Source organism: Lagenorhynchus albirostris, chromosome 8 (assembly GCF_949774975.1).
Source record: "Lagenorhynchus albirostris chromosome 8, mLagAlb1.1, whole genome shotgun sequence".
Taxonomy (NCBI): Eukaryota; Metazoa; Chordata; class Mammalia; order Artiodactyla; family Delphinidae; genus Lagenorhynchus; species Lagenorhynchus albirostris.
Window position 1 is genome coordinate 90,497,828 of NC_083102.1, and position 23,518 is coordinate 90,521,345.

General features: G+C 42.5%; 1 protein-coding gene across 1 annotated transcript in view; it reads right to left on the bottom strand.

Annotated features, from left to right (window-relative positions):
- Positions 1-23,518, bottom strand: part of LAMB4 (laminin subunit beta 4) — a 112,550-nt gene that overhangs the window by 42,094 nt on the left and 46,938 nt on the right. Inside the window, 10 exon segments of the mRNA XM_060156210.1 lie at position 768; positions 1,300-1,464; positions 1,907-1,954; positions 1,956-2,077; positions 2,080-2,126; positions 3,576-3,719; positions 5,233-5,410; positions 11,052-11,175; positions 11,970-12,079; positions 14,840-15,034. Coding sequence (XP_060012193.1) covers position 768; positions 1,300-1,464; positions 1,907-1,954; positions 1,956-2,077; positions 2,080-2,126; positions 3,576-3,719; positions 5,233-5,410; positions 11,052-11,175; positions 11,970-12,079; positions 14,840-15,034 — 1,134 coding nt within the window.

Below are 23,518 nucleotides of genomic sequence, written 5' to 3' on the forward strand. Positions count from 1 at the left end.
AAAGTGCTCTAAATTAAAACAAAACATTCATTTAAATTTATTACCCATTCAGAGAATAAAAAGATGATTTGGATTTTAAAGGTCCTTGGTGAAGAATGGACTCTTTCTTAAAAAACTACAGACTTGTGTGTGCAGGATTCCTGGGTCATCATATAACCAGGATCACCCCAAAATGCCTCCAGACCCAAAGCTAATCTCAGCCCGTTTTCTGAGGCGGAGGGCACCCCAACCCTCACCTGGTCCTAGAGGTGAAACAGCAGCAGCCTGAGATAATGTGCCTGGAAGCGAAGAGGGGTGAGTAATTGTCTTGATGTGTGGGCCCTCGAGGGTGTTTTGTACTAACCTTCATTAAGACACCTTGAGGGTGTCCCCATTAAGGATGATGGAGAAACCATTCCCATCTCTCCTACACTCTACTCTTTCAATCACCGGGCAACTGCCATTGTTTAGGTGCCCAAATCACGGGTCCAACTTCCATGTTTTGGTTCATTCCATTCAGAAATGGTCTCATAGCCCAACTGTGGTTTCATTTCTTAACAACTGACCAACCAAGCCACAGTGCACATGGAGAAGAGGCTATAAGAATTAACCAGAGACACGTGTAACCTGAGAGGTAACAAATAAGAAAAAAAAAGGGCCATGTAATTTATCATGATGTTAATTATCATTGAAGAAAATAATAATGCCATATTTTCTATTATGATTCAATCAAGTAGACTATAATTTTTTTCCTTGTTTGCACTACATGTTTACACTCATGCTTAAACTCTTCAAAATAAAATTTTTGATTGAGGGACAGACACAAATATTGAATTAATTTAGGCAGTATCTGCATAATGCCCAAACTGGTGCTTCAAAACATCTGAAAAAATCAATTATATCTGTGAAATACCAGTCAAATTGATTACTTGGAATTATATAAAGAAAGCATTTGACTGATTAATTCTTAACTTTTAAATTATGTTATATGTTTATATATACATATATAATTTAATCACATATGTATCTTACTTAATGAGCCATTATTTTATTTTAAAAAATTAATTTGATCTGAACTCATTTGGTCAGTTTTCTAGAATATTATTTAAAAACAATTATAGCTCAGTGAAATGATTTTTTGTCATTGGTTTTGAATCATTCAAATTCTTTATTCAGTAAAGTAGCAATTTACCAAATTGTGTCTTCTTACCATTAACTTATATCCTGTACCACTCATTTGTCCAAGGCAGATAAACTATGAACATGTTATCATTTTTTAGATAGCAATGTGGGATAAGAAAAAAACATCATGAACTATACTGCATACCTGCATAACCTCGAAGACAACTGCAGATTGCATCTGAGCTCCAAGGACTCTGATAACAGGAATGGGCAAAATACTGATTGCTTGGGGGAACATCTGGACACGGGCAAGGACGGCAGGACTGTCCTGAAGAAGGATTTCCATAGTAACCATCGATGCATCTGTCAAGGCAACTTTTTACTAAAATGTTACCAGGAACAGCTCACATTAGCCAATGTGGATTTGCTGTGCTTCAGGACAGCGCAACTCTCAAAATTCAATATATTTAGAAGATGCTCATTTGCTCTGTAAAAGGGTTTTTTTGCTTCATATTGAAAGTTCCATGGCTTAGTCATTAAACTCAATATAAAAGCACCTAATTTACATGCACATTTTAGGAATATAAAAAGCAAGGTGCCGGGCAAATGCCTGTTATTGATTACTTAGACACTGCTTGGCTCATAACAAGATTGTGAAGGATGATAAACTGATGCTCTATCTTCCTCACCCATAGTCATCACTCTACACTTAAATACTGCTGCTTCTCTACTCAATGGTCCTTCAGATAATGTTGTGAAGTCAGAGCAAAAGAACAAAAAATAAGAGTGCATATGAATTCCATACCTTTCACAGTTTCTCCCAGTTGTAAAACCTCCACAACTGAAGCATGACAGTGAATCCATTACAAAGGCAGGGGCGGCAGTTAGGAAATCCAAAATAGTCCTCAAGGCACCGATCACAATAGCAGCCGGCTACCTCTCCATGGCAGGGGCACCATCCTGTTACCTGGTCACAGGACGTCCTGTTACAGTGTTCTCTGAGCCTTGAGGGTGGCAGTGACATGCTGGATAAAGCAAAGAGAAGCCTGTTGGGGTCAGAGTAGGGGCAGTGGTGTGCTGGTGAAAGAGTCACAGTTCTGATTTCACAATCTCTAATTTACTGTATCAACCCTATCAAGGTGACTAAACGGAATCTATACAGTGCTTAGAACAGAGCCTGGCATGTACAGAGAACCAGGTAAAAATATTTGTTAAATAAGAATCCACTGATTCAATCAACAGAATGTTGTGGACAACTGTTTTTTTTTTTCTTTTGAGGTATAACTGACATATGACATGACATTAGTTTCAAGTGCACCACATAATGATTCAATATTTGTATATATTGCAAAATGGTCACCACTGTAAGTCTAGTTAACATCCATCACCATAGTTATAATTTTTTTTCTTCTGATGAGAACTTTTAAAATCTATTCTCTTAGCAACTTTCAAATATACAATACGGTATTATTAACTATAATAGCCATGCTGTACATTACATCCCCATGACTTATTTATTCTATAACTGGAAGTTTGTACCTTTTGACGCCCTTCACTCATTTCACTCACCGCCCCCCCCCCCCGCCCCGCTTGCCCCTGGAATACACCAGTCTATTGGTGCTCTATACCTATGGGCTTGTTTTTTTGTTTTTTGTTCATTTTAGATTCCACATATAAGTGAGATTATCCAGTATTTGTCTTTCTCTGACTTATTCACTTAGCATACTGCACTCAAGGCTTATCCATGTTGGCAATATCCTCTTCATTTTTAAGGCTGAATAGTACTGCACTGCATGTATATACCACATTTTCTGTAATCATTCATCTGTTGGTGGAAACTTAGATTGTTTCCATATCTTGGCTATTGTAAATAATGCTGCAATGAACATGATAGTGCAAATATCTTTTCGTGTTAGTGTTTTCATTTTCTTCAGATAAATACCCAGAAGCAAAACTGCTGGATCATATGGTAGTTCTTTTATATTTTTTGAGGAACCTCCATACTGTTTTCCATAGTGGCTGCACCAATTTACATTCCCACCAACAGTGTAGGAGGGTCCCCTTTTCTTCACATCCCAATCTCACTGTTTTAGCCTTTCCAGCCACTGGGCTTAGGCACCAGATGTTAAAGCCGGGTTTACACAGCCAACTCCATGGTGTCCTCACATCCTCACTGGACTACCATCTACCTGATACAAACTGAAAACTCCCTGAAACATGGACCATGTTTTTTTTTTTATCATCACTCATGTTTCCTAATAGAGCTCTGTACACAGTCAGTGCCCACTGAATGGAAGAATAAAGTATAGCGGAAAGACTTGCAGTATATTTTATCTACATAGACAAGACAATTTGAATAATGAAGCCAAATTCCTAATCCCTCCCCTTTCCAACTCCCCACATTGATTTTCCTGCCTTTAAAACTCCAAGGTTGAGAACACGTGTGTTTCCCCCATCTGGCTTTTGCTACATACAGTGACAGCCGTGATGCCCCAAACTGTAGCTTCCTGTTGAGCACGTGTCACAGCAGTGGCCGGTCACACGAGGCTTACACTGGCACTGGCCTTCCAGTCAGGTGCAGTTGGGTCCCACTGAGCCCTGTGGGTGACAGTTGCAGGCTGCAGGGAACAAAACAAGTTAGAGGCAAAGGAAGTGACAGAGAAGCACTCCGTCCTATTAGTAGCGCTAGTTCATGTCTTTCTCATTAGTTACCTCTAATCCTTAACTCCCTCATCTGTTAACTGGGGATAATATATGATATACCTCCTGGGGATATAAGGATTGAAGACAGTCATGCCTGTGAAGTACTTAGAATAGTGTTTGGCACCTGTAAGTGCTCAATAAACACTACTTAACACACATCACTTAGCAATGAACATTACTTAACAAGTTATTGAAAGGCTTAAAATAAATTGCTTCAATCATTAATTGTTCCAATGTAATTATTATTTCTTCCATTCCTGATAATCCGTGTTGGTGCTGGACTATACCTTTCATTTCCCTTGTTCCATATCTTTCATGAGATTGCAGGCATCCCAAAAGCCAGAGTCCTACATGGAGAAAGCATCTGTCTGGAACTTGGGAAGCCCAGACTCTCATGGTGGCTGTCATGCTATAGCAGTGATTCTCAACTGGGGGAGATTTTGCCCCCCAGGGGACATATGACAAAGTTTGGGGACATTTTTGGATGTCACAACCGAGGGAAGGGTGCTACTGGCATCAGGTGGGTAGAGGGGAGGGTTGGTGCTAAACATCCTACCATGCACAGGACAGCAACCCCTCCCCAATGAACTATTACCCAGCCCTAAATTTTAAAAGTGCTGAGGGTGAGAAACCCACTCTATAGCTCAGTGAAATGGGCAAGTTACCTAATGTTTTGGACCCAACAGTCTCATTTATTAAATGAAGGTTTAGGGATGAAAGAAATTGTTTAAAGTTCATTCCAGGATTCCAAAGAAATATTTTAGGACCATTGTTCCAGGAATCTGGCATCCCCAAGCGACTGCCAGGCTCCTCTTTTATACACTTCTTGTACTGCGAGTTATGATTCTAACACATGGACAGACTGCTCTGTGTACCTAATCATCAGGCAGATGGTATCTACATTGGCTGGTAGGAGTAGATACTAAAATACATTAGATGATTTCACTCATGTTCCTAAAAGCCTTTGCACAGATAGTGGCGATTCAGTACAGCCCGTTAAACAGATACTCAGGGACTTCCCTGGTGGCGCAGTGGTTAAGAATCCACCTGCCAATGCAGGGACACGGGTTCGACTCCTGGTCCAGAAAGATCCCACATGCCGCAGAGCAACTAAGCCTGTGCACCACAACTACTGAGCCCACGTGTTGCAACTACTGAAGCCCACACGCCCTAGAACCCATGCACCGCAACTACTGAGCCTGCAAGCCACAACTACTGAAGCCCGCAGGCCTAGAGCCCGTGCTCCGCAACAACAGAAGTCACCACAATGAGAAGCCCACGCACCGCAACGAAGAGTAGCCCCCGCTCGCTGCAACTAGAGAAAGCCCGCTTGCAGCAACGAAGACCCAACACAGCTAAATACATAAATACATACATGCATACTAAGGCAATTTCTATTTAAATAAAAAATGCCTAACAGACACTCACCCATGGCCCCGTTGTGCAGCCTGGCAGGCAAACTGGCTATAAGCCTTTCACATGCTCCACGGAGCACCTGAGGTCCCATTACCGAGGCAATTTCAACACAGTTGTGCAGGTGATATTCATCTAAATCCTGCTTGCTGCAGAAATTCTCCAATGAGTTGATTTGGGGAATAAGACGAACCTTTTGAAATAATGAGAAAAGACGACTTACGTTCAAAACTGTCCCCTATTCAAGATTCCAGTTATTAAAAAAAAAAAATTAGATCTGTGAGAATCGTGGTTGAAAAGAGACTCAATTCCATCCTTTCAATTGCATATGACTGAAGATTTTAAGATTTTCAATTTAGTTAAGAAATCTTTAAATATTTACATTTATTGACTTATGGCAAAGAAAATAAGGTTTTCTCTTTTTATTACTATATTTTTTACTTGTTAATCAATTTGTCTTAGATTTGAAAGAGTTTTAACTAGGCTACTTGTGATAGATTAAGAAATTATGGCTTACACATAGCACAGGGAGATCAGCTTGGTGCTTTGTGACCCCCCTACAGGGGTGGGATAGGGAGGGTGGGAGGGAGACACAAGAGGGAGGAGATATCGGGATATATGTATATGTATAGATAATTCACTTTATTATAAAGCAGAAACTAACACCATTGTAAAGCAATTATACTCCAATAAAGAAAGAAATTATGGCTTAGACGTTGCACTCTGTAGTATTACTGTGGAACTCAAACTCTCCTTTAGAAAGTTTTATCTTTTTCAATTACATATGAACAGTGCTGTTCTACATCAAACTATCTGCCTCCTGGAGATTCACAGTACAGATTAACGTATTAAACCTCTGAGAAGTACTGCAAGAAAGACACTGTTGTTACTGAAGCACAGTTGATTTACAATGTGTTAGTTTCAGGTGTACAGCCCAGTGATTCAGTTTCCATTCTGCTACCCCCCAACCTCTCAGCTCAGTGGTTCTCAATATGAGGTACTCACCCCCAGGGAGCATTTTAGAAATTCCAAGGGGTGTTTTTGGTTGTCATGGCTATTAGGTGAGGTGTGTTACTGGCATTTAGTGGGTGGGGATCAGACATGCTAGACATTCTCATAACAAGGAAAATCATCGCATGCCTCCGACAGCTTTTGAATATTTCACTGAACATCCATGAAGGAGGATTCCGTGCTTATGATGATGAGTTGAAAACCTTACTCTGTGTTTTTAAAACACGATAACCATGTTTACAACACACCTGCTTGCATGGCTATCTCGTATGTAGTGAATCTACGTGTTTGAGCATCTCTGTACTTCAGTATGACTCCCGGTGTGTTCATGTTGGTACACGTATGTATTGAAGTACATATTATTTCCTCATAAATTACTTCCCTTTTATTGTGTTTGCACATAACATTGATATTATTTGGAAGTTATGTGTGCAGGTAGGCTCTAACGCCTGTGAATTTCATTGCAGGGTAGGAAAGAGGGTTACAAACTAATCAATATTTGTAATAAAAAGGGAAGGTTGGGGCCACTAGACTTCTGAGATGGCCCACAGTCTGTGGAGTGTTTCTCTCCCAGGGCCACTCTCACTTTCCAAGACGACTCCATGCCCTGGGGCTGCTCTTGCCTTTTGAGATGGACTGCCTCCTGTCTATGGAATGTGTACCACTCTAAATAAATCTACTTCTAATCAATCACTTTGTCTCTCACTACATTCTTTCCGCAAAGAGACATGAAGAACCTGAGCTCCAGCAAGTTCTCAGACCAGGCGTGTGATCTCAATTACAAGAGTGGGTTCAAGGGGGGAGGAAAAAAAGGAAGGTTGTGTCAGATGACATTGAGAGCCACTGTCCGAGCCACACCAAACGACCTGTCACAGTTTCCAGTATCTGTCACACTGTGTTGTCATTTCCCGTGTAACTGCCTGCATCTCCCCTTTAGAGCATCAGCCCTGGAGGGGCAGGGAAGGTGTTGGTCTCGTTTACCCTGTGCCTGCCCAAGTGGTTAATTTACAGTAACTGCTTACTAAAAATTGTGCAGTAGGGCTTCCCTGGTGGCGCAGTGGTTGAGAGTCCGCCTGCCGATGCAGGGGACACGGGTTCGTGACCCGGTCTGGGAAGATCCCACATGCCGCGGAGCGGCTGGGCCAGTGAGCCATGGCCGCTGAGCTTGCGTGTCCGGAGCCTGTGCTCCGCAATGGGAGAGGCCACTACAGTGAGAGGCCCGTGTACCACAAAAAAAAAAAAAAAAAAAAAATTGTAAAGAAGTATACATACATTCCCAGTATTGTATCTTTGATACTAAAATGACTCTGCATTCTCCAAACACAAACCAAGCAGGGTGACATCTAGAAGGAAGCCAGATGGGCTAGGCTTGGTGGTGAGGGCAGGCAATCAGGGACAAATTGTTTACAGTTCTTGGTCTCAGCCGGTTTAGAGCTGGCCATTCCTGGCACCAAGACGACAGAGCAGATGACAAGAGTCCGTGTCTATCAGCGATAGGATTTTGTAATGCCATGACTCACTTCTCCTAGAAACTTTTAGGGGCTTCATGTTTACCAAGTGTCATCCAACCCATGGTTTAAAAGAAGAATGGCAGTTTTATGTTCTAGAATGCATAATTTATGTTTGACTCTCAGCACATTTTTATGGGCACACATATCATGTAATCAGGGCGACCGAAAAAAAACCCCAACCATCTCACTATGGCTGCCAAACAAAAGATACTTGTGCAGAAGGATGACAAAGCTTTCCTCTGGTCTTCTTGGTAATGCATCTCAGTCTCAGATGCAAATGTTAATCTGGCTGCAGAGAAGAATGAACTTTGAAAGGGTCAGTTCCAAACAATCGAGTATCTTCCCAAAGCAGCAAAACTGCTTTAGGCTGAATCATAAAATGTGTAACGACTTTCTCCTACTGCCACCCTGGGTCAGGGACTCTAGGGTTCACTGCAGGTGCCCTGCCTGGATCCTCCCATCCACCAGCTGCTGTGGCATTGGCTGCTAAAAGCTCACAGCTGTCCCCTTCTCCAGAAAATTGGACCTAGCCAAGTGAGTGCATACTCTGGGGGGTTGGGGAGTTGGGTAGCTGATGATGACGTGGGCACACAAGGCCCCACCCCTTCGCCTCCAGGTGGAACCAACCCTGTGGTGCAATTCATGCTCCAGGGCCCCCTGGAGACCACATTCTTGCCGGGCTCCCCCCCCCCCCACTGCAAGCATGCCCTCAATAACCCAGGCCAACCTGAGTCCCTGCTTGTAGGAAATCTGACCTCAACTGCGGAGCTAGGGCCTCTTCTGGGAGTTTGGACAGTTTGCCAAGATTGGGGTGCTCTCTTAATTTCTATTTTGGTTTCAGGGTTTTCATGGCTATATATAAGGAGAACGATTGCTTGATAATTGACCAAATGGACATATTTTAAGTTCATTTCAAATTATCCATTTATATTCTGCAGCAAACATCATTGCAATGATTTTGTTTACATGCCTGTCTTCTGTGTCAGGCTGAGGACGCCTTGAGGTCAAGAACCAGATTTTACCCCCAATCCCCAGGAACCAGCACAGTGCCCGGCCCACATACCCTCAGAGAAGGGGTGATGAATGGACAATTTGGATGGATGCATCTAACACAGCATCCAGTGAGTATCTCTGGTTTTTACGAAGTTTAGAAATATTTAGGACATGGATTTAAAAAGAGGAGTACTTGGCTCTCATAAATTTGAGTTTCATGACTGTTATGATACAATAATAACATCGCTTGGTGATTAGGAATCCTTATTTTCTTCCTTTCCCTTTCTTTACTCTGCCTGGGTTTAGCTTTTTTTCCTGAATTAAAACCTGTTGGATTTGAGTCTCGTTCTTTGTAACTCACACGTTGGTCATGAGCACAGTTCTATTTAAAGCTCCTCGGTAGAGAACATGAGTTATATGGACAGGGAAATCATGAGAGTTTACATTTCCCACATTTCCCACTTTACATTTCTACTTTCCACTTCAATTCTATTGAATTTCAGAGAAACAATGAATAATTTTTTAGTATGTATAATGTAATATTTTAGGGCAGTATTTGGGACATATTTATATGATATTCAAATTTAACTGGGTACCCTGTATCTTTCTTTCCTCCCTCCCTCCCTCTCTTTCCTTCCTTCCTTTCCTATATCTTGCAACCTCACCTTTGGTAAAATCATCTTAAAACAATGGCTTTTTTTCATGTTATAAAAGCTGAACTTATTGAATAAAATCTAAGATATACCTGCCTCATACTAAATTCTATAGTAGATGTTGAAATTAAAAAGTTCTAGGGTATAAATTAAAAAGGTTCAATAGTTAAAAACTGAACTTTAAAGACACAATACACAAAATGTGGATATAGTTCATTAAATCAGGGGTTGACAAACTTCCTATAAAAGGCCAGAGAAGAAATATTTTGAGCTTTGCGGTCATAAGGTCTCTTGCAAATAGGTGTCTTTGCAGCTTGAAAGCAGTGTAGATAATATGTAAATGTATGGGCGTGGCTGTGTTCCAATAAAACTTCATAGGGCCGTAGTTTGCTTATTAAATCACAATATTAGAAGATTGTTACAAATGTTTAAAAATGCAATTTTAACAAAGCAATTCCATTTTATCCACAAAAGTACTTTAGAAAAGTCCCACACAATTCTCTACAATTCTGCTAAAGGTGGAATGAAACCGGCACTTTCATAAATTATTGATGATCCTGAAAATTAACTGACATATAAATTAATTAATACCTTCCAGAAATTAATATGACACATTATTTCAAGAACCATAAAACCCTGGGTAAAGTAGGACTGTATTTTCAAATGTTTAAAAAATATACCAACTACACAGAGTAGAAAAAATAGAAGCAACTTAAATGACCACAAGTAGGGGAATAGATAAGTACATTAAGTAAATTTATTCAATGTCCAAACTCTGCCCAGGGACAGGCCTGGGCCTGAAGTTGTGCACAGAGTGAGAGTTTGGAAGGAATGCCTGTGGCCCAAATTTGTGAGCCACAACTACTGAGCCTGCGTGCCACAACTACTGAAGCCCACGTGCCTAGAGCCGGTGCTCTGCAACAAGAGAAACCACCGCAATGAGAAGCCCACGCACCGCAACGAAGAGTAGCCCCCGCTCACTGCAACTAGAGAAAGCCCGAGCACAGCAACAAAGACCCAACACAGCCAAAAATAAATAAATAAATGAATTTTAAAAAAAGAAGCCACTTAAGGAAATACTATGCATGCTTCCTAAGAATGGTAAGATTACATAAGCATAATAAGAAAACACTGATGATATAATAGGAAGTGAAAAAAAGCCATGTACAATCTTGTCTAAGCACTCTGATTACAATGATATGAAAACATAATATGCAATAAATGGGAACTTGTAAGCTGATAATAATTAATGATTGTTGGAATTTCTCCCCAGACTTTCTGCAGTGCCAGGGCACAGCAGTGGCTCCAGGCAGGGATGTGTGAATCAGGCCTTCTGGCTCTGATTTCTCACTCCTCATTCACTAGCTTTGTGACTCTGTGCCTCGGTTCTGTCGTCTGTAAAATGGGAATAATGACAGTACTTAACTCATAGAGTAGATGTGAAGTCTAACTAACAGAATATGGAAAACACTTCAAACCATGGCCGGTACATACTATTCTGGACGATTTGCCATTGCTATTAGATGACCTTTATATAGAGTAGGTGATTTTTATAATGAAACAAATACTTTTCTATTTCTCATGAAACACTTCAAAGTACAAGCCTACTTTTAGAATTAGAATGGAGCTCATTTCAGAAGGAAGCACACCCAAGAGTCTGTTATACTTACAGAATCAATTCAATGTGTGAATGAGCCTGGAATTCTCCTTCCAAAGGCTGGGGAAAATAGACATCTATGGAATATTGTACATCTGGTTCTAAACAGATGGGTGTGGGAAGCAGCATGATTCTGTACTAAGAGAAATAAAGCAAAAATTCAGTGACAAAAGTACAGTTATATAAGCTAAGCGGCCATCATATTTGGTGTGTTTCACATGTGCCGTGAAGTGGGTGCCACTGTGGGATGGAGACCGGGTTGAGGTCCAGACCAGCTCAGGTGCGTTGGGTGGACAGTCAGTTCACACTCAAGATTCTCTGTGGCTCTTCCGTAGGGTTGTGCCAAACAGCAAACCTTTGGAAACTGGCCGTGATTTGTCATGACTACTCTGGGAAAAGGATGGAGCAAAGGTCCTTCATCCCATCTATCAGGCTAATATCAAAAGGGTCTCTGTTCTCGTCAGCCACAAATCTCCAATGCAAAATTAGTGGCCTCAAAACTAGACTCTCAGCTGTTGAGATAACTCAAGCTGAATACTGCCCTCTTATTCTCGTAGCATTTCATTTTCTCACATCTCCAGGCATCTGGGGAATGGGAAACAAACATTCAAGATCTAGGGTCAGGATATCTGGGCTGGAGCCCTGGTACTTCTACACATTAGCTATAAGACTTGGGCAAGTGCTCAGAGTGTTCTCGTTCTCAATTTCCTCCTCATCTGATGAAGACAAAACCTACCTCCTTGAGTTGTTAGCAAGACTCAACGCGGTATGAATGTAAAGCAGAGCATAGCACATAGTAAACACTTAATAAACATTGTGTCTCCTTTGATACATCTCTACTCTCACTTAGTTCCTGGATACAAATTCCTGATAGATGAACAACATTCTAAGAAACGTTCAACGTTTGAGGACACGCCCCCCGCATACCTGGAAGCTGCTGGTAAAGGCTGAGGCTTTGGCTGTGGGGTCTTGCGTGCACTGTGATCGCTCCCTCCGGCCAGGTTAACCACCATCTGGACAGTCCAGTCATCTGCAGACTAGACAGGCATCACGTAAGAGCACGTCCCTGCGAGGATGCATGCACCAACATATTCCTAATGGAGAATGCATGGGATAAATTTGCAACCCACGGCCCGCTCAGAAAACAGAATTTTGGAGTTGAGAGAAGAGGTTCGTTCTCAGGCTCAACTCTCTGGTGTTTGAATTGTGATCCAGATAGAAAGAATGTTGTTTCTGGCCATAGATGTAATTCCTGGGTCTAGAGAAAAACCCTGGCACTCCGACAGGTCTAATCTTTAACCTCTGTCTCCCAAAGAGTCGACTAAATCATCATGTTCCTGACTTCCTAACACCATACACAAAAATAAACTCAAAATGGATTAAAGACCTAAATGTAAGGCTAGACACTATAAAACTCTTAGAGGAAAACATAGGAAAAAACACTCTTTGACACAAATCACAGCAAGATCTTTGTGAGCCACCTCCTAGAGTCATGGAAATAAAATAAAAAATGAACAAATGAGACTAATGAAACTTAAAAGCTTTTGCACAGCAAAGGAAACCGTAAACAAGATGAAAAGACAACCCTCAGAATGAGAGAACACACTTGCAAATGAAGCAACTGACAAAGGATTAATCTCCAAAATGTATAAGCAGATCATGTAGCTCTATATCAAAAAAACAACCCAAAACTGGGCAGAAGACCTAAATAGACGTTTCTCCAAAGAAGACATACAGACTGCCAATAAACACATGAAAGGATGCTCGACAACACTAATCATTAGAGAAATGCAAATCAAATCTTCAATGAGGTATCACCTCACACCAGTCAGAATGGCCGTCATCGAAAAATCTACAAACAGTAAATGCTGGAGAGGGTGTGGAGAAAAGGGAACCCTCTTGCATTGTTGGTGGGAATGCAAATTGATACAGCCACTATGGAGAATGGTATGGGGGCTCCTTAAAAAACGACAAAAAGAACTACCATATGACCCAGCAATCCCACTACTGGGCATATACCCTGAGAAAACCATAATTCAGAAAGAGTCATGAACCACAAGGTTCATTGCAGCTCTATTTACAATAGGCAGGACATGGAAGCAACCTAAATGCCCATCATCAGATGAATGGATAAATAAGATGTGGCACATATATACAATGGAATATTACTCAGCCATAAAAAAGAATGAAATTGAGTTATTTGTAATGAGGTGAAGGGACCTAGAGTCTGTCATACAGAGTGAAGTAAAGTCAGAAAGAGAAAAACAAATACTGTATGCCAATGCACATATATGGAATCTAAAAAAACGGTACTGATGAACCTAGTAGCAGGGTAGGAATAAAGACGCAGATGTAGAGAATGGACTTGAGGACACAGGGAGGGGGAAGGGTAAGCTGGGACAAAGTGAGAGAGTGGCATGGCCATATATATACACTACCAAACGTAAAACAGATAGCTAGTGGGAAGCTGCCGCACAGCACAGGGAGATCAGCCCAGTGCTTTGTGACCACCTAGAGGGGTGGGATAGGGAGGGTGGGAGGGAGGCTCAAGAGGGAGGGAATATGGGGATATATGTATACTTATAGCTGATTCACTTTGTTGTACAACAGAAACTAACACAACTTTGTAAAGCAATTATACTCCAATAAAGATATTTTTTAAAAAATCATGTTCCTGGATCACAGAAACAAAAAAATCCTTCACAAAAAGATATATTTCTTTCATATTAGTGCATATACATTATTATGTAAGTTTATGTTATTATATTAGATCTATTTATACGTATCTGTATAAATACATACATATATAGACATACACACACACATATATATAGATAGACAGCGAGCGAGCGGGCGCATATGCTAATTACCTAAACTCTGGAAGGCTTACAATTAGGAAAAGCTTTTTAAAGCTATCAGAGATGTGTTCTCTCTATACAAAAATTAAATATATTTATGTGTATATACACATATGTAAAAAAAAAAATGACTTTGTCATACTCACCAGGTCAAAGTTCCCTGAAGTCCTTTGCCTTTCACGTGTAAGTGAGAAATTGAGAACAATGTCATGTTAAGAGTTTCAAGGCAGATCATCAGCTCTGGTCATACCATAGAAAGTGAGCCCTTCCAGAATGTGGTCCCTAGAGAGACTCTGGGGGCTCTGAGGCCACCCCCAGCCATATAAAATATTTTCCAGGGCAGATGGTCTGTGGGGTTTCAGATCATCAAAGAGAAGGTTATCCAAAGAAAGGGTTAGGAGCCACTGCTCTAGGTCAAGTGTTTTTCTAATTTGGTTTCTCTTCCTCTTAGATATTTCTCAAAGGGTGGGGGAAGGCTAGAAAGGTAGCAGGCAAGAAGCGCAGGCTGCTTTTAGCTTTTCTCGTTTCCTGGTAAAATCCAAGTGCAAATAAATGCCTGTACTGCATCCCTATAAGTCTGAATCTCTACACAGGTTTATTACATTTTTAGGAAAAAAAAGTCCCAGGAGGGCAGGATTTGCATTATTTTAGTTACTTATTGTCCTTATACAAACATTCCATCACCACTTCCCTAGAACTAGTATCTTAAATCTATAGCCCCAGCTTTAGCTTCTCTCCACAGAATAAGGCGTGTGTGCGTATGGCTGTGTTGCTTTAATATCTTTAGGAAACCCTTTGGTTTATAATGCTCTCCAGATGTTCGACTTTTTGCAAATCCTGTTAAGATGAACACAGGCAAGATTGGAATGGAAACACTTAGCTCGAGAATGTATTTCAGTCAGCTCGGAACCACCACCGTGGAAGTGGAGTAAAGGGTACCTGAGCTTCATAGCGAATGGCAACAGCAAAATCCATGGGAATGGGGATGTTCCCCGCAGCAAATCTCAAGCCGGGCCCAGCGAGAACCCTGGCAAATCCAGGTCCCATCCACGTAACAGGCACCCCAGGAACTGGCCCTCGGAGAACGACAGAAACAGCAGGCAGCTGGCCAGAGAGGAATAAACACAACTTTGCCTAGAGTGAAAGGCTGGAAGAGTTCACGGGGGAAAAAAACAAAAACAAAAACAAAACCCACGGGTTTCTTTTTTTTTCCCCCACGGGTTTCTTGATGTGTATATGATCCATCTGAGTCCCGAATAAATTATTCCAACAAGGATACAGTCCAGCACACAGCAGAGAAAGACGTGCTGAATCTGCAGCTTTGGAACATATGTTACTGTATAGAAAAATCACTTGGAAAGCACTGCCACTGGCCAGTACACTATGTACTCCACGTGTCATGTACTGAGTGATTCCACATTGGTGACCTTGGCTTTTCTCAGATCTGACTGTGGAGTTCTGGCTAAAATACGGAGGGCAAGAAAATATTCCCATGCCTACACTTCATGGATTTTGCCTAATTGTGCATGACAATGATAAAACCCACCCAGATTTTTTTTTTTTTTTAGATGTTTCTTCCATGCAAATATGAGAAATGATCTTCTCCCATCTGCTTGGGGGCACGTAAGTACAAAACTGCTCACACACTTGATCGATTAGCAGCCCTGCCGGTCTCATGCTGGATGTCAGCCTGGGGCCATCTGGACCCTATAGATAATACTTCCTTGATGACTTTTGCATCTGCCTCTCGACACTTCCAGCCTCCACCGGAACGCTGCCTCTTGTTACTTTCTGCCTGTATTGCTGCAACAGTCTCTTGGCTGTTCTCTCCGTGATCTCCCTAGTCCAATACATACCGCACACTGCTGCCAACAAGCATTTCAAACGCTCTCTCACTGCCAAGAGCATCATGCCCAAATTACTTAGCCTGGAGTTCAAGTTGCTCTGTGATCTACCACAAACTGCTCTTCATTTGACAAATGTTCATTTAGTAACAATTCAACCCCCGCCTCTGAATCAGGAATGCATATACGAATAGGACAGATTCCCAGCCACAGAGGGGTTTAGAATCTTGCGTGGGAGACGGAAAGGTAAATAAGAAATGAGACGGAGGTGTATGTAAACTCATCTCTATGCAACATTTTTCAAACTTTAAAAGAAGTACTCTGGAATTTGCAACAGACACTATAGGTACCCCCCCCACCCCGCCCACCCTGGGATCCCCCTTTCCTTGGTTTGTATACCCATCTCCCAGTTGCGTGTGTGCGTGTGTGTGGTTTCTAACAGCTCACAATTGCCCCCCTTCTCCGGAGAACTGCCCTCGCACACCCCAACTGCCTACTCCTACCCCTGGGGTAGCTCACAGCCAAAGACTACCTGATAGGAGGTTATGAAAGGCTGGCCCTGTCGTCTCAAGGGGCAGGACAAATGTATCTGCAGTTTATGTTTCTGACTTTCTCTGTGGATCAATCCAAGTTTTGTCTTACCTGAGACCACCTCTGACTCTTTCCTCTTCTCATGTTTCCTTCACTTTCTTAAAGAGTTTTCCCGAAGAACACTGCCTTCATAAATTACATGCACCTGAATCCGGTCTTAGGCTGTTTCTAGGGCCGCTGACCTGAGACAGTTGGTAGCAGACAGTGTAGACTCTAAGGTGCCTTCCTGGATGTGGGTCATTTACTGTTCGGCTGGCAATGAGGAACCCAGCGGGTAACGTGTTGATGACCCTCGTGTAGCAGCAGAGCCGTTGCTAAAACAGTCATCTGTGGCCACCTGGGACAGGATAGAGGGCGAAGGGGAGGCACTGACTTGAGCAAGATTTCTGATACGGGGAAAGAGTAGTGATAAGGAATGTGGACATGGGTGGCTATTGTTGTACATCACTGACGCATTTGATGAAAGACGATGGCAGGCTCAGGGCAATCGATCAGCAACTTAGAGTCAAGTGTGAGAATCAGAAGGGTTCCCTGGCAGCATTTAAAGAAACTCATCTCCTTTAGTGAGAGGGCAGGAAGAGCTAGAGACCAGGCACAAGACTTAATTGGAAGAGCTGCGGAACTTCAGGGAAGGCTGAGTTCTCAGCCTGGGTAAGTCACCTATGCCCAAGTCAGGCCCTCCCTTCACAGGGAAGCAGGGGGATCTTGAGGCATGGGTGATGCACATAAGAATCGTGAACCTTGAGGTTCTCCTGAGCACTCCTGGACTATAGAAGTAATCCACTCACACTTATTAGAAAATAGAGGCCCCCCCCTCCATCCTCGCCCCCCTCCATCCCTGCCACATTTGGAGACGAGGCAGAAATCTCAAATGATGCAGGTACCTTAAAAGAAAACGTGTGCATTCCTGAGGATCTGCCCCTCCTGACCACTTGCCTGATAATTAGGGTCACGTTGCAGCATGATCTGATGGGAAAGGGCTGCATCTCCGAGAAGGACCTGGTTAACACGAACAAGTAGCAACTGGGAGAGGATGGCTGGGCGTGGATCGTGAGGGGTGCCAGACCAAGGGGACAGAATATGCAATCAGGTAAGGAGAGTTTGTTAGTTTGGGGTCACCGGTGATAAAGGATTTAGCAGCCTGGCAAGGGCCCTGGAGCCCTGCGAGATGCTTGGCGAAAGCTGTGGTCCAGAGTAACGAAGCAGAGCTGCCAGAACTGCTGTAGCAGGCTGGGGAGGATGGGTTATAAGGCTCAAAGAACTAGGCATGCTTGAATGGGTGTAAGACGCAAGGCTGGAAAACCCATCAGCTGACTATATTCCTTGTCCATTTTTCAAGACAGCGAGGAATGAACTGGTGAGGGGCCACCAGCATCACAGAGGATAGGGTACCCTCTGTAGGCTGGTAGCCTAAACCATTACAAAATTGAGCTCCTCAGTATCAGTGCAGTGGACAGGATCGCAGACTGTCAAGGGTTGGGGAGCATTTAACTCTCAAAAGCAAGATGGGTATAATTATAATGGTCAGCGAGGTTGGAATAGGAGACAAGGGGGCCTGACCTACAGGAATCTTCTGTGGAGATGACTAATAGAACATGATGCACCTAGTCGACAAAATATTGCCTAACATGTGTACTCCAAAGTGATCAAGTATGAACTGGCAGAAGGCTGAGTTCAGCCACCTCAACAGAAGAACATAATCCTTTCCCCAATTTATAGAGCTGAGCAAATTCTCAGACTCAGACCCCAGTGACTGAATGAGAGGCTGGGTCCCAAGGAGGAAAGACTCTTCAACACCACAGCAAGTGTTAATTCTCTCACTTATCTCTCAAAGAGATCTATGTTTATTTACTAGTCTATTGGGGAAGCAGAAATGCCTAGATCTTTCGAGGGCTAATGGATACAGGATCTGAGTTGATACTGAGAACCATGTACCCGAAGTGTCATCATGGTCCCCGTTAGAACAGGGCATATGAGGGTCAGGTAGTAAATGGAGATCTGACTTAGGTTCTTTTCACAGTCAGTTCTCTGGGTTTACTGAACCATTGATTGTTTCCTCTAATTCTTGTATATGTATTGGAATGGACCTGCTTAGCAGTTGGCGTTGATGTTAGTGCTCCTATAGTAGGAAAGGCCGAGTAAAACCTTGTGAAATGCCCACCCTCCATTGCCCTCCCCACCACCACCAAGCCAAGGTAGTAAATAAAAAGCAATATTGCAAATCAGAGGCATTCTCAAAGTGCCACTCTCAAGACTTGGTGGTGGGTCTCATATCATATCCCCATTACAAATTTTATACTAATATAACTAAGTTGTAGCCCCAATTGGCAGCTGTCCTGCTGGAAGGAGTATCATGACCAGAGCCGGTTACCACCACCCTGGTGCATGATACGCAGCTATTGAAATGCAAAATGTGTTTTCTTCCATCTCCATGAGGAAGAAGAAACAGAAGCAATTTGTATTCGCTTGGGATGGGCGGTCGTGTATATGTCGTCTTGCCCCAAGGCTATTAATTCTCCTGCTCTCTGTAACAGTATAGCCCCAAAGAATCTGGACCATCCAGATGTTCTACAAAATATGACACTGACTCCCTATACTGAAGGATAGTGAATTGGATCCCTTGGTCTAAGGCGATGTCATGTGGTGTCCCACAGTGAGAATCGGACACTCTATGGCCTTGGTCAGCACCACTCTGACAGCTCAAAGAGTGTCTAATTCGCCAATGTCGTACAACACAGCTTCCTCAGCCAAGGGATCCACTTTACAGTAAAAGAAGTGTATCAGTGGTCACGTGACTTTGGGATCCACTGTTCCTACACAAACCACGGCATCCAGAAGATGCTGACCTGAGATGGCAGTGGGATGGGGCCCCTAAAAGATGCATTAGTTTCACGAGCTTGGAAATGACACCCTGTGAGATGGGGCAGTTTTCTTCTAGATGTTATTTACTCCTTAAACCAATGGTCTTTATGTGATGCTGTGTCCCCAGCAGGGAAAAAGCATGGGTTTCGGAACCAAGTAGGAGTAGCCAAGCTCATTGTCACTCCCAGTGACCGTGAATTTCTTAGGTTTGCAGTTAAAATTGGCACTGCATGCTATAGAGATAAACAGTATAGTTCAGGTTAATAATTTAAATTTTTAATATTTCTTTAGAGTGACATTAAATAGCACATAAAAATATTTTGACAAGTTGAGAGAGACTATGGAGGAAAGTAAAAAGCTTTATACTTTACTATCTTCAAGGGCCCTTTCCCTAATTTCTGAATAAGGGGCCCTGCATTTTAATTTTTATTTTGCCCTGGCCCTGCACATGGGTCTGAGCATGCCAGGAGTGAACTTGGGTCTGTGCTGTTAGTGTACTGCCTGGTCCCCTTGACTGGGCCACTCTATTACGCCACCAGCTCCTGGGATTGCTGGTCTCACCACTGCTCCCTTCTCTTGAGAACTGCCCTTGGCTGAGGTGAGCCACCTCACCTGGGCCGTGATCTCCATCTGCCCTGGCAGCCTACAGCCATGTCTGCCTGACATGAGAAGACAGCCCTAGGGCCTCAATGGGGGACAACTCTGTGGTGCAATTTCTGCTTCACAGCTTCCCCAGGGGATAAGGCAAGGCTAGACCCAGGCAAGGCCTAGCTGCCATCCTTGCCTCACTTTCCCCACTCCCCAGCCTACTGCCCTCCTCCCTGACAGGTTTCTCCTGATGAGTGCTTCCTCAGTAAAACACATGCACCCAGATCTCTGTTGTAGTCTCTGATTGTAGAGAATCCAACCAAAGACAGTGACCCAGTGCGCGCACGTGCGTGTGCACACACACACACACATTTACATAAAACTGAAATAAAAGTTTCACAAAAAAATGCTCGTTTTATATTCTTCTGTTGTACTAAACTGATCCAGTCAATTGATTTCATGACCTACTTACTAATAGGCATGACCTGTAGTATGAAAATTACTGACCTATGGGACTCCAGAGATAGAAACAATTAATTATATCCAGATGTCAGGGTAGGGAATGTCAGAGAAAGATAAATCTGAATTGGGTCTTAAGGGATGGCTAAAAGTTTTGCAAGTCAGTAATACAGAGGTGGTCATTTCAGGCAAGAGTCAGGAGAGGAGGCCTGGATGCTTTGAGCAGTAGGCAGTGTTTCTCAAAATGCTGCCAGGGACCACTCGTATCACTTGGGGTGCTCGGCAAACGTGTAGATTTCTTTTCTCCCTCCAAATGATCCAAAATGTGTGGGTTTTTTTTTTTTAAATCATTGTGCCAAACACCTCAAATATTTAAATCCAAATGAAGATCACAAAATGTACCCATGTTTTCCTAAGTCTTTGATGGTTCCAATTTGAACCTCATTGCTCTAGAGCAATACTGCCTAATTGAACTTTCTACAATAATAAAAATGTTCTATATTTGCACTATCCAATACAATAGTCCCGTGTATAGAGTTACCTGAAAACACTTGACTAGTCTCACATTCCCTGATTCAGCATCTCAAGTGGAAGGCCCTAGCATCTGCATTCTAAACAATCTCCCTGGGCAATACTTATACACAGTAAAATTTAGAGGTTCACTGATCACTGCCACAGCAAGCAAGGGCACTCTCTACTTTTCTCTTTCAGGTCGACTTCAGATTGAGATGCCTAGAGTCAGAGAAGGCTTCACGGGCATGTGGCATGGGAACAGAAACAAGCAGAATAAAGAGTAAAGCCTCTGTGACTTGGTGTACATGGGCCTGGAAGGAAGAACACCTTCTATGAAGCCTTCCTCTTATCCTCTCAGTTGGAGGTGTTTCTCCTTAAGTGGAATCCGTATCACATTATGTACACCTCTTTATGATACTTACCCCACCCTGCCATGCATTCATTGTTTGTATACGTGGCTCATTTCCCCCACCATAATCTTAAGGGCAGGCTCTATGTCTAGGTATTTCCATTTTCATTCAATCAATCATTTCATCCACTCCAGAAAGTCTCTTATGAATAAGGAACTGCTTCAGCTGCTGGGTTTATGAACAAGACAGCTAACGTCAGCTTTCCTTTGCTTTTCCAACATGCCCCTTCGTGCATATGCACACAGGAGTGCTCAGTAAAGACCCCGGCATAACAAATGAACAAACAAACAAACAGGCCTAAAGTGGCCCTGACTTCAAGTGAATACTAGTTGGCTAGCTACAAGGTCTTCAGGTCTCCTCTGGCCTTCTGAAGCCATCGGAAGGAGGGCCCTGTGGAGGCGGCGTCACCTTGGCACTCACGCCGGCAATGACCAACTACATCCATCTCAGATTCAAGGGCACAGTCACACACCACCCCCAGGGACATTAGCATGTCCTTTCTTCTCCAACTGGGAAGACAGCCATTCCTCAATACTGTATCTCTCCTTTCTAACATGATAAGAAAGTGTACATTCAGAGTCTGACTCTTCAACTCTCCAAAATCTTATTTTCCAGAAATTTTCATTTTGTAGAGAAATAAAGCTATTGAAGTTTTCCCCAGAGCCTCGAATTACTTTGAGCTGGCTTCTTCCTTTCCTTCATTCTATTCTTCAGGATAATAGGACTTACACTGGCTGATCACTTACATGGGCCACGCATGGCTCTAAGTGCATTACCCGGGTTATTTGCTTATAGTACAACAGACAACGACCCTGAAGGAATGATTTACCTTACTCTGCTCATCTGCTCGAATGCTTTGCTTCTGATTTCTCTTCAGTATTATGCTTCCTTTGTCAGTTACGAAATCATCTCCTTGTTGCTGGAAATACACATCACATGTAGGCAGAGCTGTTGCTAGTACCTTAAAAAGAAACGGCTGTTTAAGTAACCAACAAAAGTTCCAATTTTACCAGAGTTCAAGAGTTTCAGACTATACTGTACTTTAAAAGGTAATCATGACTCTCACTTAATAGCTTCAGGAAGAACACACAGAGGCAGCTTATAATTTTTTGTTTCTCTATGAAAAGGGGACATTTTTAGTGATCCTAAAACTATGTGTTGGGTTTTCTTTTTAAGGGCTGCTCAACTAGTGCAATTCTAAACTTTGAAAACACTTCTTATTTTCTACTGGTTTTGTGGTGTTTCGAAAATATTAACAATATGCATGATATACAGATTCAAAGATTATTAGATGTTGTAATTTTAACACTCTCCAATTTCTTTTGATTCTCATGGTTTTGCAGAATCTGGTCTTAAACGTTCCCATGAGAGATTATACCGGGATAGCAAGATTCCACCAACCAAACTATTAAAAGAGCAGAGTAGCATTCATGCAACTCCAGTTTCCTTAAAATCCTGGGTTTTATGGGACTCTGTTTTATATCATCTCCTTAGTCATTCAGCTGCCGACCCAGCTAGAATCTCCAATTGCTTGTTTCCAAATTCTCACTATACCCTAGACCTCGATATCTGCTTGATGTTTCATTGTTGGTTTTACAGTCAAGGTTTTTAACTTCACAGGTGCCCTGGTTGTTCATCGTGAGCAGGCAGCCTTGAGGTCAGCTGTAGTCAACTTCAGGAACCCTCATACTCTGTGGTCACTATTCAGACTCTCAGCCACGCTCTCCGACCAGCTCCTCAACCTGTGTGATGAGGACCCTTTGGACAGGCCACACTGGATTACGTTTATTTGTCCTCTTCATTTTATTCCTCTCACCTATTGTGTTCATCTTGTAACACAAAATTATAAGCTATTTACCACTTTTATACAGAAAACATATTATGGAATTAACTTTATATTATACTACATTAAATGCCGTACCATGTTAAATTCAATCAATATTAACTTTTGTGACCACAGTTAGTTTCTATAACAAGCCAGTGTTTCCCAAACTGTGTACAAATCACCTGGGGATCTTGCTAACATGTAGACTGGATTCAATAGGTGTGGGTGGGGCCTGAGAGCCTCCAAGTCTAATGAACCCACAAGTGATGACACTATTGTTGGTCTACACACCACATTTTGAGTAGCAAGGATATTGCCATAGACTGAAGGTTTGTATCCCACTCCCCCTCTCCCCAATTCATATGTTGAAATAGAATCCGCAGTTGATGGTATTAGGAAGTGGGGTTTGGGGGAGGTGATTAGGATTAGTACCCTTATAAAAGAGGCCCAGAAAGCTCCCTGGTCATGTGAGGACTCAGTCATCTAAGAACCCGGAAGTGGGTCTCAGACATTGAATCTGCAGGCA